This window comes from Rhipicephalus microplus, chromosome 6 (assembly GCF_043290135.1).
Source record: "Rhipicephalus microplus isolate Deutch F79 chromosome 6, USDA_Rmic, whole genome shotgun sequence".
Lineage (NCBI taxonomy): Eukaryota > Metazoa > Arthropoda > Arachnida > Ixodida > Ixodidae > Rhipicephalus > Rhipicephalus microplus.
Window position 1 is genome coordinate 174,554,948 of NC_134705.1, and position 18,183 is coordinate 174,573,130.

Consider the following 18,183-nt stretch of genomic DNA (forward strand, 5'->3'; position numbering starts at 1 on the left):
CGTGTGATGACGCCTACGTCGGGTGTAGAGTTGTTTTGGTTTGTGCGGGTGAAACATCCTTCGTGTTGAATCGCTGCTATAATTTGCACCCCGGACATTTTCCGGAGCCACCATGGCGTACTGGTTTCATCGAAACCCTCTAAAGGCCACAGGCGTCGTCAACTTCGATCTCAAGATGCTTGCCATGGACAGCCAAGCTCTGAAGCTCTGCAGGTTAGCTCTCGTCGCTGTGCATCCGGTGCTTCAGATCATCTGTGCTCGATCGTGGTCGAACCTCCGATATCTCTGAACGTGCTCGATTTCTAGAAAACGATGTCGTCTTCGAGGCGAGGTGACGCGGATTCCAATGCCGGCCGCACCAAATGAACGCTCCGATAAGCAAGTGGCGCAAGCGCGTCAGGCGCGACACTGCGTGAACTATCATTACGTGAACTATCATTATGCGTGAACAATCATTGGCGATAGGTGCTGTTCGTATTGCGGCCTACTGAGAGCCGCTGTCGGCAACGAAGTAATAGCAAACTGGCGATTAGGGAGCTCACTTGCTGTGACAACGGCCTGGTCGAGCTATCGGCCTTGGAAATTAGCCTCTATTCCAGGTTTAGTTCGGCCATCGCCTCCTCCCCAGTCTGGTTTATTTCAGCTTGTGATCGTCGTTAATCGACCTTGAAACCCACGCGATGGATTGAACAGTTGATTGACCACTGTGCAATCGGCAGTGCGTTTTGCGACACTATGTCGCTAGTTTGGCAACTCGGCGAGCGGTTTGAACGTAATCACCAGCTCGGCGTCGATGTTAGGTGGAACGACCGAGTCTCAGACGAGGCAGTTTTGAGTTAGTTTTGAGACCGAAACTAGACTGCGGGCTGTACAGTGACCAACAAACGTCACCGGAAAAACCACACGGGACAGAGAACGAGAACCGCTTCGTGTTCCTAACTCGGCGGTTACCTTTGCCAGTCATGAATAACCACCTGTCCTACACCCAGGTTACACTGATTGACACGCTCGGAAATGAACATACAAATTCTTAAATAAAATCAGTTCCGCTATAGCATTGTCATCTACGCCGAAGAAAACATTCAGAAGCGGTAGTACTGAATGTATCAGCAGTGGTATCGAGTGAAGGTGTTTGAAGGAAGTGATCCCAGCTTACAGGCTGCTTGTAGTGTCCATTCACAATGTAGTGTCCATTCACAAGAATGAAATTGTGAAAAATAAAAGGAGGGGGGGGGGGGTTGAAAGCGTGGGATGTGGAGAATAACAATAATATTCGGGGTTTTACATCCCAAAAACCATCATGTGATTATGAGGGACGCCGTGGTTCTAAAATTTCAGTTATCTGGTGTTCTTTAACGTGCACATGAATCTAAATACACAGACCTCAATCGTCATCAAGTTGGGGTTTTCACGGCCGTGATTTGATCCCGCAACCTTCCGGCTACAAGTCTGTTACCATAACCACTGAGCCACCGTAACCACTAAGCTATAGTTTGTGTGTTGCTTCACAGGCGGCAGAACTTGCTTGGCAATTCTTTTTATTTTGACCACTATTTTACATTGTTTCTGCGACTTGCGTTTCAAAAAATGTTTATGTAAGCAATGCATGTGTTGCTTGTGCATCATTGTGGAAAAGAAGCCTTTTGTCATCATTAAGCTGTTCAGGCGCTCTTTATTCAGATACGGAAGTTTACGTTGATTACTTGACGTGCTATGCTCACCGGTTTCCAGATGTGGACATAATTTTGCAAATCCTGAAAAACACTAAAGTATTACCGCTTCTGAATGTTTTCTTCGGCTTAGATGACAATAAACTTCATTATGCTAACTTGACTTAATATGCGCTTCAGTTTTTCTTTCATCAAAGCATGCTTCTTACAAGTAAAATATCTAATATGAAGTAAACGGAAAAAAAACTTTTTAGGCAAAAAAAAGAAACTCAATAAGCGAAGTAGTTAAGAAGTTAAAGCTAGTTTGCATTGCTAGCCTGCTGAAGACTAGCTTTTTTTTTAATGCGAGTCCTCCTTACCATTTAAACGTTTGGACTGGTGAATATGCAATGCTATCACGACTGCAGTGACCTGCGTTTGGCGAGGAACCATCTCCTCGACTTGCTGACAGACCCTCTGAATGACATCGGCACAATCGAAACGGCCCTGAACACTTACCTGGCGCTCTTCGCTGGCATGATCTTGGCCCCTGACGAGAAGGGGGGTGAGAGCAAGCTGAGATACACCACAAGGTTTCGCTGGACTCAGACCATGCTGGGACAGACACCTCTGTGAGTTTTTACAATCGTTGAGATTTTACATTCTAAAACTATGAAATAAATACGAGGGACGTTGTAGTGCAGGGCACCGGAAATTTCGACCATGCGGGTGTTCTTCAATGTGCACCTAAATCTAGTAAAGTTCATGGGCCTCAGGCTTATATGGTGTTCTAATGAACACTGAAGCTGATGCTAGCGATAGTGAAAAAACAAGGCCAGCTGTGTACAGGATGATTAGATTGTATTCTCGTGACCTTAGGCAATGTCCAGAAAAGCTCCAAGAACTTGTATTAGACAGGTCTCAGTGGCACTTGTATAATCATAGCCTCACTAGTGGCTCAACACCATGTAAAAGCGATATTGTTTTGTAGTGTGTGCTTATCTGTTTTTTACAGTATTGGCAACTTACAAGTAAAAAAGAATAATAAAGAAGCACTGGCAGCTGACACTGCAGGTTTGGTATTTTTAGTGTGCAGTTTGTTATGATGCAGTCAGATGAATATCGGTCGGTGTTTCCTGGCATTTGATACGACCAGGCTTGTTGTATTCAAGTTGAGCCATAGGCGAATCAGAAAGTGGGCTCATTTTGTGAACATTTGGAAAATTAGGACATTATAAAATAGCGGGTGCAAATGTAGTTCAAAGCAAAGCAGTGGCTCTTACATAACTCTAGCTCAACTACATGTTGCATTACAATTTATTCACAAACTTATGCGTACTGCGAAGTTACTAGGCTCATGAACGCGAGTGGGTGGGGCAGTGGCACCACCTAGCAGCATTGAACCCAACCAAACGAACACTGCTAATATTGCGGCAGCATAGTGCATCCAACTTTGCTGCAAGTGTGAATTATCAGCTTTAGCATGTATGCACACATGTTGCTTTGAAAACATTTCTGTAATGACACTTGCTTAACAAAAAACCAATAGTATAATTGTGGTTAACAAAGCCTGGCAAGCTGTCACAACAAGTGTCCAGTAACTTAATTGTAGTACGCAAAAGCTGTGATGCTTACTGCAATACTGGACATGCTAAACCTCTCTGTTATCAAATGTGCACTTTTTGCAAGTGTCATGTATGAAAATTATACTTGTGTTGACATTACAACAGTGCTTTTAAAATTTTTATGTTTATGAGATGTTGGTGTGTTGCACGATTGTGTGTTGCACGATTGTGTTGTCTCTTTCCTCTGCAGTGTGCAGTCAGACACAGTCTTTGAGCTGGTCTCAATCTGCCAGAATGTGGGGATCTGGCACATGAAGCATGCGTCGGCCATTGCCGCCAAGGAGGAGTAAGCCTGCCCTTTTTGTGCCGATTTCCGTGCTTCTTCAACTTCATTAAACGGACACTAAATTTAAGGAATAAGTCAGTTTAGACTGATAAATGGCCACTGAGGACTCTATTGATAATCATTAACATCAACATCATAAGTTCCTTACTGGAAGAATAAAAAAATGAGCATCAAAGTTTTCTTCTTGAACTTCTCTCCGAAATCTGAGCACTTGAGCATCATTGTGACATCAGATTTCAGTTTGTTCTTTGTAGTTTGGCCGCATTGGCCCAATAAAATTCTTAAAAACTTGCCGTGTTGTACCTCTGGCCCTTTTAGAACCCAACTTAATTCATTTTTACCAATACATAATTATGTAAGCCCTGGCAGGTGCCCTCGAAGTCTGACACAATAAGTTCGTGTGGCAGCCTCAAGGTGGCGACACGTGCTGTACTGTCTTTTGATGTCTCTGTTGTTGCTTACCAAATGTCTTCTCATAGCAAGGGTAGTGCTTTTGGCATTGTAGAAGGGTATTGTACAGACAACAAAAGTAGTTTGTCTTTTTAGTGTCTCTTTAGTGTTCAAATGTAAGAGGTTTTTTTTTGGTGTTGACAAGCTTAGACATTAGATGCACTCGTTCCAGCATCAGCATGGATGAAGCAAAGGACGTCCACACGTGTCTCAGGAAAGCTGCAGGCTACTTCTGTGCGATGAAGGTGACTAACATTTGCTCCTAACCTGTACAAAAACCTTGACGTGTTTGTGATCACAAATGCTAAGATCAGCTTGTGCGTATGAAGAACAAAACTATTCTGCAGAGTACTTGTGAGGAGTAGTGTCGTTTGGAGTACATTTCTTCTCTCTCTTTTTTTTTTTTTTTGCGCAGAACAAGTATGTCGGACAGTTGAGGGAGCAACCGGTACCGGGATCCGACATGGACTCGCGAGTGGCATCCGCCTACATCAACCAGTGCACTGCAGAAGCACAGGAAGGTGCTGCTACGCGCATATTTCACTAGAATTTTTCAAAGCGAAGCTTTTGTTGCCACCATGTATAGTCGGCATTGTTGGTGTGACCTCAGAAAAACCAGGCACCAGTGAGTGCAAAGAAATAAGGTCATCCAAGGTGCGCTAGTCACATGTGGTCTTTTTTGTGTGCTGTTTTTCAACTATTTATACTCTCGATCACGGACATGTCGTCTATCAGTTGTTTCTTATATGGCGATCTAACCTTTTGTCGAGGTTATTAATATGACTTGTAATTTCATTGTTGCCTAAATATGCATGCATCTTTTCTTGCCTGTATCAACAGAGGTGTTGCGATACTAAACAGGTGGATGATGGCCCAATGCCGGGAATGGAGGAAGGATAAAGTAGGGAAGGAGCATTGCACAATGTGCCAGAAGCAAAAAGGAGATTAGCACATCAGGCATGCACATGCCAAGCTCTACTTGCCCTCATTTTGCTGATAAGATAATGGCTCGTGAATTTCTTGTGGTCACAATGGAAATTTTCATTGCTTGCCAGTTACTCATCTCCAGATGCACCGTAGTATGCAAGGTGTTGATAAAGGAGTGTTGACACTGCCAAAATTTACCTAAAGGTGCCGGCACAGCCCTCTAAATCTCGGGGGGAAAAATATACTGTTGAGAATTACATTACCCTAGATAATTAACTCCAGTTTTTATTCTACAAGCGAGTATCAGTTTCAAAACACCATGCATCATGCTGCCAAAAGTACACCAATTTACTCTGTGTTATTACTGTGGCTTTGGTGCTTGACTGCTGGCCCGGAGGTCATGGGATTGAATCCCAGCTGCAGCATGTGCTTTTTGATGAAATGCCCGAGGCTTATGTGCTCAGATTTAGATTACACGTTCAAACTCCTGGTGGTCGAAGCTTTCGAAGCCCTCTGCTATCATGTCTCCCATGATCATATCGCGGTTTCGTGACATAAAACCCCAAAAATGATCATCATTGTTGCTGCGGTAGCTACATAACTTTGTTGCATCAAAGGCAGAAGCAGCGCTAGGCCTTTGAGATTGTGCTGAGGCTAAAATATGGCGCCTTTGTGATGGTGTTATTTGCAGTGACGATTGGCCGAGCCATTGAGATGAAGCACGCCCCTGGGCTCATTTCTGCTCTGGCCCATGAGACGTCAAAGATGTACACGTCTGCGGGTAAGACTGACACCATAAGTGACGCTGGTCGTCCCATTTGCTTTGAACAGCCCCTACAAGTGTTCTGTTGTTCTGTTTTTCGGGATGAACACTATATCAAGTTAGACTAAATGTCATTCTCCAGGAAGCCTGATGTTGGTAATGTCATGATCATAGATTAATCATGAGATAATCAAATGAAGGCTAAAGTACCATTCGGTTCATATAGAGTGAAAACAAACCATAATGCTGAAATATTTAAATGTGATACAAGGACTTCAGAGCAAATGGCAAGGTTGGCTCAATGAAAGTTTCTGAAACATGTCATGCTTGGTTTCTTACTACTTTTCAGCACAATTAAGATCGATTTCTGTAACAAAGGTTTATAAATGCAGTGGGAGGAAGCCTTCACAATCTGCGATGCTCAAGGAGGCATTGCCACATTTCTAGTTATAAAAGGTTGTGCACGACTGCCACTGATATGTCTCTTACTAATACATTAGTCGAGTACTCAAGGCCAGGAACATTGCTGTCAAAGTCGTTGATGCTGCAGTTTTTATTTCTCAGGGGGCTGGAAGTTGGTAGGAAGACTGAGTCAGCATGTCTTCTTATCTAATGAGGCAATATTTCTTTTTTTGCAGCGGACTCCCTCGCGAGCCTCGAAGCATCCAAGTTTGGACGCTGGAGGAAGTTTCTTATTCTCAAGGCTGTTTTTTATCTCTCCTATGTGAGTTCAACGAATGCAACCTTGTGCAATGTTTGTGTTTCAGGTTCAAATTAGCTGAGTAGGCAAGGACAAAAGACGAAAAAAAACAAAAACACCCCTCTAATTCAAAATGGGGAACATGAGATTTGCCTGATGTTTTATGCAGTTCTTCTTTTCCTGCCAAATACTTCTCTGTTCTCTTTCGTTTGTGAAATTTAGACTGTTTGTATGTTACTCGGTGCAAAATCTAAGTTGTTTTAAGCATACCAAGCAACTTTTGGTTAAAGACAAGTTGCGCCAAAAGTACATGTTGGTTCAATTTTGCTTCAAATGAGTAGTACCACCTATCACCAAAACTATGCTGGTGAGGCCACATGATTGGAAATAGAATAATTAACTTGTTAGCGTTCTTAGGGCAACATTCAGGTAAGCAAAGCACGCACTTAATGATTGTCATGGCAACGTACGTCTAAGCACGCCACATCTGGGATGTTTGAGCGCTCCTTTATATTGAAAGCTCAAGTCGGGTGCAATGCATTTTAGGTCATGCCCTTGGCATGCACGAATTCCAGCAAGCATGCACTGCGACATTTTCTTTCTGTATTCTCTCCTCAGTTTGGTATCAAAAGCAGCAATTTTTCATGGATTCTCCATGACGCACTCAGTTGTATTTAAAATGAAACACTTTGTGTGAAGGCATCCGCTTCCCGAATCTGCGCTTAACGTTTTGCTTTAAGATTGCTTTTTAAGCCTGCAAGAGTTGACGTGCTGAGAGTTTGCCCGTGTTTTTCTTGTTACAGATGAGTGCTAAGTGCGTGCTTTGAACGCTTTTGTCTCACAGGCCTACTGCTATGCGGGAGAAAACCTGTTGGCGCAGGAGAAGTGTGGAGATGCGATTAGAGCCCTGCAGGAAAGCCACAAGTGTAAGAGAATGAAGTTGATTGTGTGCCAACTCTGTCGCTTCTTCCGATAAACACAGTGCATAGAGGCAGCCGACATGCTAATCTCAATGCCATTGCAGGCTACCAAGACGCCGTGCAGATCTGCAGGCAGTACAGCACCATGAAGGGGCCCGGCTCTGCAGCTAAGATCGACCAGCACCTCTTCTTCCGCAAGCTTGCGCCTCTGGTCAAGCGGACCCTCGACAAGTGCGAGCGGGAGAACGGTTTCATGTAAGTGAACGAGGCCTTCTCGAAACTGTCGTAGCATTGTGACCAGAGAGCCCAAAATATTTCTTTTCGCATGCGCAGTCCGAATCACACTTGTCTAGAGCGGTCCAGTGTGCGGCTGTGCACGCTGACGCTCTCCACGGCCGTTTCCCTGCGTTAGCTGCAAGCCCCCGTTTGTGCTTGAATCATAGGAGAAGAATGTAGCATGCGGTAGGACTATGTTTGGCATCCTTTCCGCACGCATCTTTGCAGATGTTTGCAAAACGCAGCAGCTGAACTGGCTGCCAGGCCACTCCAGACAAGTGCGATTCAAGCCGTGCTATGTGCATGCAGAAAGAAATGTCTGTGCATTATGTTAGACGTGAAGTACTAATACAAGACATGTAATCTTTAGAAGATTGAGTTTTGTGTTGTCTCCAATGCTTCATTCAATGCACCTGTGTGTTGAAACAATGCTGCCTTCGAAAGTGAGAACTTCGTTTTAAGGGCTTATGCCTAAGCTGTTTTGTATACTCTTCTTGTCATGTGCATTGAAATTTCATATACAAAAAAAAATTTCGAGTTGCTTGGAATAACCGAAAGTGAATTACGGCTAAAAAATTGTGTTGAATAATAAAAAAATAAGTAGCTGGCCCATACTCCTTTTCAACCCATATTATAATGTTTTTCCTTGAGTATGATTAAATTATTTAAAAAATAAAAATTGTTCATTTCAGTGACGGAGCAGCAAAACTTATTTTAGCACAACTTTATTCTAGAGCAAACAGCCGAGCTATTTAATGTGACACTCACACCGTTGTGCAGCTTCCTTCATTTGCATAATGCAGATTTAAGCCATTAGTAGAAGTATTATCATAGCAGCAATATTGAAATTAAACCAGCACAATTTACAAACACATTCATTCCATCTCATTCAATTCATATAACAATAACAGCTTGTTTGGCACAACAACCACTTGTAATTGTTGCCCGACTGTGGAAATTTGATGTCATTGCAAAACATAATTTCTCAATAGAACTGCACTGCGCTTTGCACATATATTGAAACACTATAAAATGCATCACTTCACCTAATGAAATGCAAAAAACATCTTGTAAATGTAAGTGCAGTGTTGCACCTGCTATACCCTTGGCCATCAAACCTAAGAAACTACACTTTAGTGGGAGTGCTATGCGAAACTTTACTTAGTTACTCATGTGCAGATTGAATTACTTTGAGCCTCTTAAATTAACCCCAAGTCTTGTTGCTGTGCTATGGAAATCCTTGAATCATGCAATGACAGACCTGCACCGAGAATTCAGTGGAACTTTCACAGGATTTCAGCACACAGCTTCCAACTTTGTCAGTTTACGCACAGTTTAGAAAAACAAAAGCCAGTACACATTACAAACTTGTTTATACGTGTCACAAAAATCTCGGAAGAAAACATGCCATGAGGAGAGTTTGTACCATCCAACGTTGTCAAACATGATCAGTCTGAATCACCTGAAATGATGGCCGAAGACATCTTTTTTCCCCAGTCTTTCTGCATTTATTTCAACTTTGAATTACAGTATCAGAGGCATTGAAAGCTTTTGCATTTCACCTTGTGTTGCACTGCCTCTGTGATCAGCCCACATTTGATCATATGACAATGTCATGTGATCGTCACGTGGTTGTCATGTTATCACGTGATGTCTCGTTATCTGAGGTCACAGAGATGTTTCATGACGACGTCACATATTTCGGTGATGTGGTGTCATGATAAACCCGTCTCATGATTTTCATTTTTTGCATCACTCGCGTCGACCTCAGCAGTGAATTTTCATGCATGATAAGGCATCTAAGGCTTTCCGCCTTAATAAATTGTGCTGCTGGTACCATGTTTCTGCAGATTCCACCAAAAGGTGCCCAAGGATGCACCTGAACTGGAGCTGCGAGCCACGTATGGCCTGGTGAGTCCCGAGGAATTTCAGATGCCTGCTCACGACAAGGCCTGGACGCCGGTTGTCTACGCGGCTTTTTACGTACAGACCACTGGCACTCCCGACCCTGCAAACTCGGCAAGTCTTCATGTTCACTCTGTGGTACTCCGCACGTGCAAAGAAATGTTACTTCCTAGCCTTCTCAACGGTGTATAGTACTCGGTGACTGAAATGCGATGTTTGAAGCATGTGTGCTGCCGGCGAGGGTGAAAGCATTTGTGATGCACGGTGACTGCATCTCCTAGACAGCCCTTCAGTTAGTGGTTCTTTGTGGTGCTGGCGGAGTGCTGCTTACCATGTCTTCAAAACGCTGTGCTGATGTTTCGCGCCGCTCAATGTGGTTGGAAGCTGGCAGATGTGTGTCGCGAAGGCTTGCAGCATTTTGCCGGACCCACTGAGAACCGCAGACTGGAAGGCTCTACCAGAACACGGTCACTATGCGTCATAAATGCTTCTGTCCGATCGTCACGCTCGATGCCAGCAGCCACACACTTTATCAGATTTCAGTCACCTATCACTGTATATTGTTTGGAACCTAGCCATCTGATAAACACTCAGTGCAACAAATGCAGCTGTTGTAGCTGCTCTGTTTGGCTATCAAGGCATATTCTGTAAACCTGCTTTCATTTGCTCAGTGCCCTGTATCTTCTGTATCTGTCACACCCTTTGTTCGTGTTTTCATTGTGTTTCGTCTGGGTTAACATGCTAAGCAGATCACCGGCAAGCCTCTCTCGTATTCGTGGTGTGACATTGTCTTGACATTCCGGCGCCTGCTCACTTCAATGTCATAGATTTTGATTGTATGTCTGCTAGGCCGTGCCTAATTTTCTATCGATAAGAAAGAGGACGCCTGGCATGGCAATTTTCCAGAACTTTTGTCTAGCCATGTTGCCAAAATGCGAGAGAATACTCAAAATTACGTGTCTGCACGCTGGCGTACCACCCTTAAGTTTTCGACGTGAAATTCAAGATGATTTCTGCCATCCATTTTCCTCTCCTTATAATGAACCTATCGTGAAGTAAGTGACACTAGGCTTTTCAAGAGAAATTTGAATGCTGAACTGACCTGGTACTTTACTTTCGCTTTTCTCGCTGAGGTGTGCAATGAGTTTTAAGTTAGGTACGGTACTGTAGAATCCCGTCGATACTAACACAGCTGATAGGAATTCACGAAATTACCCGGCTGAATTTCATCGCGTCCCAATTGGCCAAAATTCAGATGCTCAGAAGACCTTTCCACGTTGAACGGGTAACACGAGCTGCACTTATTGCTCCCTTCACGTGACTGCCAGAAAGACGTGCAAGAGTTTCTTCGTGGGAAATAAATGTGGTGTGCATATATTGCGGTCTGAAAATCGACTTTGCTACTCCTTTGATTGTATGAAACTTCTGATGATGTGAATATTTTCACTCCGTCTTGAAAATCGTATCAGCGATAGTCTGCTGCATCTTTAATGCTTACGGTTCTTCATTACACAATCAATGCACAGAATGCAGACGAGAAAGCCCGTATATTTATATGCATGCGATTCTCGAAAAAAATTTTTTAGAGCCAACATTTTAACAAGGGGACTTCTCCACAAAGTCCTCCAGTCAGAACATTGGCTCCAGCGACATTCCTTTTTCAGTGCCTTTTCATCACATCACACCTTCACATTTCTCTCAAAGGAGCACTGACACAAAGAAGTTGCATGTTATTTTTCTTTGTTGCAATAGGTAGCTTATGACCCGCTTATCACGGCTGGAAACCTCGTTTGCACGAGTGTGCCACATTCATTTATTTAGAGATGTTTTCAGAGCGCTCAGTTTCAGCTTCGGAGAGCACCGAGCTAGGAAAGAGCAGTTCCGGGTGCAGGTAAACACAGCTGGCCACGTGACCATGCAAAACTGTGAAATGGGCGTCGCGTGCAAGTAGGCGCCGCACTGACAGCCAGCACATGCGAAGCCGCAGGCACGGAGGAGAAAATAAAATGTAGTGCAAGCCCAAGGCGTGTGCGAACAACCAGCCAACACAAACTTGTGACATAGGTTTATTTACATTGCCCCTGCGTTGATTTTGGTGTCGCGAGGAGCTTTGCATCAATTTAGTTGCGCGACGTGCACCTTAAAATTGATTTCAGATATGTTCTAGCCTATATCTGCCCTTGGTATTTACTAACATGTTCACATAAACATGTCTCGCTTGTTATCTTGCCTTCGAAATTTCGTGTCGGTGCTCTTTTAATATTGTGCCTAACACAAATGCATGCAAGTCACTGAAAAACCACCCCTTTTTCTTTTCCACGTACGGTAACAACAGAAGGCAGCCGTCAAGGCCGAAGGTGATCTCCCGGCAGTGCAGGAGAAGACCTCTTCCCATTCCACTGCCGACCCGAAGACGGAAAGCGGATGCATCTTGCAGTGAAGCAAGTCGTCTTTGCTACGTCCTGAAGATTCTTGGCCGCCCGGCAGTGCAATTGCTTGGCTTTTGTAAAATAGAGATCTTTAATATATACATGCACATCTCTGTAAATGAGTACCTTGAAGCAGAGGTGCTACTACTTTACGCAAGCATATGCACTACCCCCATTAGACAGCTCAATCGGTGCAATTCGTTGGTGTCATGCATCTAGAGCCCTTTGTCACTTTTTTTTTCGCTTTTTCCTACTTCTCACAAAAATCTTGTTCCTTAATTAAGAGTTACTGATTGTAAAAAGTAATACAAGGTGTAGAAGAAACATATGAAGACTTTGACCTAATTAGTCTTAAAGGGGCTATGACACAGAACTGCTGAAATAAGCAAAATATTGCACGTGCAAATTTTTATATCGCATTTGCACCGCTCAGTTTTCCAGCAATGCTGACGCGTCAGAAAATGTGGCACTCTTTGCGTTCCCAATGTTCCCGCATATTCGCAAAGCTCTGTTTCCATAAACATCTCTCAGTAGTAACCCCGAGATTGCTTTCCGTAGGCATTTGCTGGTTGGTGCTGTATTTTGTGCTATAGAAATGTCTGTAGCCCCAACATAATCGCACCGCTGGATGCAAAAAAAGTGCGGAACAAAAATGCTTTAAAACCTGGCGTTCGTACAATTTCTGAACGTTTCAGGGCAAGCCACCCAGCTTTGCATTTATCAAAACTGCACAAGCCATTAAGGGCTCGAGTGCGCCATATAAATTTTTAGGAATTTCAGGTGTAGAATGCATACTACATGGCTGGGTACTGGTGTAAGAACAATGGTTCCTCAGCTCTCGATTACGATGATCGGCAATAGCGTCATGGCCCTTTTAAGGAACATAAATTTCTTTACGGAGGACACATTTTTGTTGCATGTGCAAGTTTGCACGACGAAAGAGCACAATTTAGCATTTTTAGATCACACAGACGTATTAACTGTCGATGCAGGTTGTAGGCAAGGCCAACTAATTCACAATTCAGCTTAGTAATAGTTTTAATTACTAGGAGCACGCAAAGAGCCCAGCGCGTAACCAGGAGGGAACATGGTCATTTTCGCAAGCTTCTATGCAGCTGCGAGTTTACTTATATGTTGTTTTTCTTTTACACTTTTATTCTTACTGCTTAGGCTGTGATAAAATATGATCGTTCAGAATCTTCATGCTGTATCTACAAGATTTATACAATCGCTTTTTTTTTTACATCTAATGGAATCTTGTTCAACGTCCCGGTGTCTGCATTATATGATAAGAGCCCAACCAATGTGTGTGTATGTGTGTTCAGATGGGCATAATATTTACAGTTTGGCAATTTAATTGACATGCACTATGAGGTATTACACTTAACAGTTTGGAAATATGTTCAGCCAAAATGCGGATAAGGTTGCCAGATGGAATCTAGCTTGTGCGTTCATCTCAAACGACAAAAGCCTGGTTTCCTTTTAACAATTGTGTCACAGAAGGTAGGAGCTGTGCTGTAACTATTATGTCCTGCCACTCTTGACTGTACTGTACGCCATATTTTATGCACTAACTTTCCTGCACGACTTGCATTTCGGTGTTGTGAAAAAAAAAAAAAAAAGCAAGTCTTAGCTTTCAGCATTTACAACCTTACTGTCCGCGTGTGCTGTTAGGCTGTACCATACAAATACGGCTTTTGGCTTTTTCGAACTGTCGCACCTTCGTTTAGTGGAGCGCACTCTGCTTCGCTTTAAGTCGGCTTAGCTTAGCTCTAAAAGATGTCGAGCCTTCATTGTACGAGCAGGGTTTCCTCCGCGTCTGAATCGAGAATTTATTTTTCGGGCACCTCTCAGGCAGCTATCACTGTAATAGTTGGCTTGACAGCCATTTGCAGCATGTGTTTATAGAGTAGACGCCCATCTCGTCCCAGCATGCAATGCAGACGCTATTTTTGTACGTTGTGGCAAGCAATAAAAGGTGCTTTACCGCTTGTATCGTATGACTGAGTGTTTTGTTAGCAAGGCAAAAAAAAAAAAAAAAGCCTTAGCTGCTTCATCAATCGTGAGAATTGAAGTGTCTCATATCAGCAGTGTTGGCGCCAACATGAATGATTCTAAAAATCATCATCACATGGTAATGTCACCATATGATGTCATCATGATGTCACAGATGGAGAAAATTTGTAATAATAATTGTTCGGATTTAGCGTCTCAAACCACCATATGATTATGAGAGACGCCGTAGTGGAGGGCTCCGGAAATTTCGACTGCCTGGGGCTCTTTAATGTGCACCTAAATCTAGCACAATGGGCCTCAAGCATTTTCGCCTCCATCGAAAATGTGGCCACTGTGGCTGGGATTCGATCCGGCGATATGCTGGGTCAGCAGCTGACTGCCTTAGCCCCTAGACCACCATGGCGGGTTGGCCAAAATTTGTGACGTTATCATGACATCACTGCCACAGGCATAATCCTCGTTCGAGAGCGCTTTTTACGAGAACGAGCGCAGTTCAGGCGAACTCTCCCCCCCTCCCAGCGCCGCCTTCCACTCAGAAGGCGGCACCGTGCAGTTCCGGACAAAGCGTCGCCTCCTCCGCAGAGCCACCGAGCCGCTCCGGGGAATGCTTCACCTTCTCCTCCAGACACCGGGGAACTGGTCTCGTAGAAAAGACCAAAAACGTTATTTAAGGCCGTGCCGGCCCCATGTTTGAGGGATTTTGCCCCAGCCGACTTCGTCGTGCTGGCCGGCTTTGTACAAATGATAACCTGCTACAGTAAACGTTGCTACCTGTTGCTATTTTCACTATGATTGCCTCCCTATTCCGCCTCTGGGCGAAGGCTTCAGCGAAGTCCGTTCGACTGCTCACCGCTTTTGGCTACCGCTACCATTGCAACAAACAGAAAATCCTAACAGTGCTGGCAGCGGTGGGATGCCATCGAACCTGACTTCATAACACATGATGATGTCATCACATCAGTACTTGCTCAAAAGTGGGCTGATCATGGAGGCTATGCAAGAAAAAAAACAAGGTAAGATGCTCCCCATCCTAGAGGCACTGCTAAACCCCATTAAGTGCAGAAGGCCTTTGGTTGGTGGCAGGGCAGCATTAATACATAAATGAACAAGAAAAAGAATAGGGCTTTCATCTAAGGTGAATGCATAAGGCGCCCTGTGATTCTTGGATTTATATGAAGAACCATCAAGGAAAAAATTTGCTGAAAAATACACCGAAATCGACAAAAGAGGTGCTGCTTTGGTCAAGGTTTCACTCGGTTCTTTAGATATTGTTTTCGGAACATTCATTGATGGTTCTCTTCTATTGTAGGCTGTCATCTGGACAGCACACAATATGTGTGGCTCCGTCAGTAAAGCTGTAATATCGCATATCGTTTATTAACTAATAAAAAAATATAGCCAGTTCCAGACCGTGAAAACGATCGGTCAGATTCTGCCACCTCTTTCATTGGGCATTAAATTTTACTTCAAAGTTTCGAAGTAGCTTTCTCTGAGTATTTATCCTCAGGTTTAGCCATGTAGACCTTGTGCAGCATTCCAGTGTGACTGTGGCCTATTCAATCAATCCAGTCGCCAATACGCGTCTTGCCATCATGTTTGCATTGGAATGCAAGCAGTGTTACAAGCACTGCCGCTGTGGTTGACATGAATGGGCACGCTTGCAGTGTTCAGCTGCTGCCACGACTCTCGTACCCCTTCATCCACACTTCCTCTTTGCGGTAAATCTCTATGCCTCCTTCCCTTTCCCCTGTTCCCCAAGTCTTTTCACTCATACAGTTTTCTAAAATTAACCAGAGGGGACTCTGGTTAATTTCCGAACGCTCGCTTGTTCGTGTTGGCAGTAGTTGATATTAAAAACAGATTTATGCATGCACACTACGAATGCATGGGCATCAAGGAATAATGGGTGGTACACAAATTGGCCTAGTCTTCATGCTTGCGGGCTTCAAACGCACTTGTGGCTTTGTTTATTGTTGTGTTTTGGTTTGGTTACAAATAAAAGATCGAACTGTTAGTTAACTTCGTGACCCAATTTCAATCAGTGAGCCTAAATAGAAGTGCAACTGCTGAACATTTGCCGATTGTTGCTTCGGGACAAAGCAGCTCCAAGCCACGTGAAGCCAAATAGAGCCGAAAGTACGAAGATTACACAAATCTATGTACTACCCATCATTCCCATGATCGCTGAAGCGCCGTGCGTTGGAGTTCCTATTCGCGACTCCAACTTAGCGCTCGCCACCTAGCGGCTACGCCTGGAAACGGCGCTAACGGGTTCAACTTCGAAAGAAGATACGTTGCCACGTTGCGCGCGCTGAGAAGCGGCCGCATAATTCCTTTATTTTTGTCATGCCGCACGTACAAGCCCCCCCTCCCCCCCCAAAAAAAGAAAGAGATGTCCAAGGACTATTGCAATGTGCTGCAATGCGTAGCAAAGATAAAAACGTATCGCTCTGTCACTCCCCGAAGGATGCAGACGACGTGTGATGGAGAACAGCGCAAATCAGGAGCTTGCGCATCAGGAAAAAGCTTGGTGACAGACACTACAGTAGTTAATTCTAATAAATTCGCTCAAGACAACTTGATTCTCCTCGGTGAGCACACAATTATTTAGCGTGTGTGCATTCTTATCAATATTCGGGTTTCCCTAAGCACAGAGTATAGTTTCGTTTATATAAGCAAGTGCTTATATAAATTTGTTACATTACGTTTGTGACTGTATTTTTCGCATATGCTCGTTTTCTGCGGAAGCCGTAGTGCTACCCACTCTCAAATTAAGCCGCTGCAATCCTTCGCCCCGAACATTTTTTATTTCGAATGTGTGTATATATATGCACACAAACGTGCACACGATGGTCACGCATAGGTATTTATGTTTGTGCATATATACGCTATATAATGCCCATGCATTCGTAGCGTGTGTGCATATATCTGTTTTGAATATCAACTACTGCCAACACGAACAAGCGAGTGTTCGGAAACACACGACCTTATTCGTTAGAAACCTAATAACATGGATCGGCAAACAAAAAGAAAGGGTCACTCCTATAAAATTGAAATTATGACTAGCCTTATCTTATGACTAGCCCATGCTTATGACTAGCCCATGCATATGACTACCCACGCAATTATGACTAGTCCACGCATAGCTTCGTTCTGTAATCAAGTAAATGACATGTGTATGCAGCTTTTGACTCGACAGCAGAACTCGATAGAATACATGCAATCGGCAGCACAAGTCGCATTGTATAGGTACCTCGAAAACTGCTAAGGCCTTGCCTGTTGCAGTGTAGCAATGTAGCGCAAAAGAGCTACCACTTTTTGGCGAGGCCCTACTACACATGAGCAGTTGCCTTCTTCGACCCCGGGCTCGCAAGGCAGGCTCTCCAACTAGGAAGTAAATGTTATGCAGTTTGCCAAAAAAACTCCATGTTTGCGCACACAGCGCTACTATTTCCGCTCTTCGGGGAGTAAAATCCTTCATGCCGATGAAAATGAGGTGGTCTGCGTCCAGTTACATTACGAAGCAACGCGATCCGACTCCACAATCAAGAAACTTCAGCATAGCTTCAAGCGAAAGTGCCGTGTTGACCCTGTTCAGCGTCTGCTGGTAACACTTTTTTTCTACCAGTGTTACCAGCAGACAAAGTGTTTTCTGGAGTTGCAAATAGAGAATAGCACCAGAGTTCCCTCAAGTGTATCTTCCTATAGATACACTAGAGGGAATCTTGAGATACAATATGGGTGCGATGATCACATTTCCCTCTCTCAAATTAGCCACACTCTCGCCCCCCTTAGTCATGTGACTTGTGTGATGACTATCCTATACTATGATGACAACAGCACAGAGTAGACTAACAGCTTCACAGAAAAAAAAGAAAGTTTTTGAAAAGATGTTACAGTACACAACTTTATTATTCAAAGGTCAGCCGACTCCAGAGCTCTACAAAGCAAGCTTTCACGTGTGAAAGCTGAAAAGCTGCATTTGGTAGCAGCGACAGCTCACCGACCTCCTTACCTGGCCGCAACATTTCAGCGGTTGCACCAGGCCTTGGCTCCGCGATGAAGTGCGCGCAAGCCCATTCGACCAAATCTGTGCGGGCCCGTAATACCGCAATGGCGTGGTGCAGCTTGGGCCTCGCAAGAATCTCAAGGTTTGTGCCTGCAGGTGTACGTGCGATTTGTTGATATGCTCGTAGACTAGCTTAATGTAGGCATAAGCAAATATTGGAGCGCTTTA

The 18,183-nt window shown here is 44.0% G+C and overlaps 2 protein-coding genes across 2 annotated transcripts in view; one reads left to right on the top strand and one right to left on the bottom strand.

The window, feature by feature from the left end:
- Positions 1-12,029, top strand: LOC119167115 (BRO1 domain-containing protein BROX). Its single transcript, XM_037418539.2, has 11 exons — positions 1-213; positions 2,078-2,281; positions 3,465-3,560; positions 4,183-4,255; positions 4,426-4,531; positions 5,629-5,718; positions 6,339-6,424; positions 7,245-7,326; positions 7,425-7,575; positions 9,447-9,615; positions 11,837-12,029. The coding sequence occupies exons 1-11, from the start codon at positions 113-115 to the stop codon at positions 11,939-11,941; spliced, it is 1,263 nt and encodes a 420-aa protein (XP_037274436.2). The 5' UTR covers positions 1-112; the 3' UTR covers positions 11,942-12,029.
- A 5,810-nt stretch (positions 12,030-17,839) lies between these two features.
- LOC119168301 (tRNA (32-2'-O)-methyltransferase regulator THADA) overlaps positions 17,840-18,183 on the bottom strand; it is a 38,923-nt gene continuing 38,579 nt past the window's right edge. Inside the window, exon 30 of the mRNA XM_075867918.1 lies at positions 17,840-18,105. Coding sequence (XP_075724033.1) covers positions 17,858-18,105 — 248 coding nt within the window. The 3' untranslated portion in view covers positions 17,840-17,857. The remainder of the gene's footprint in view (positions 18,106-18,183) is intronic.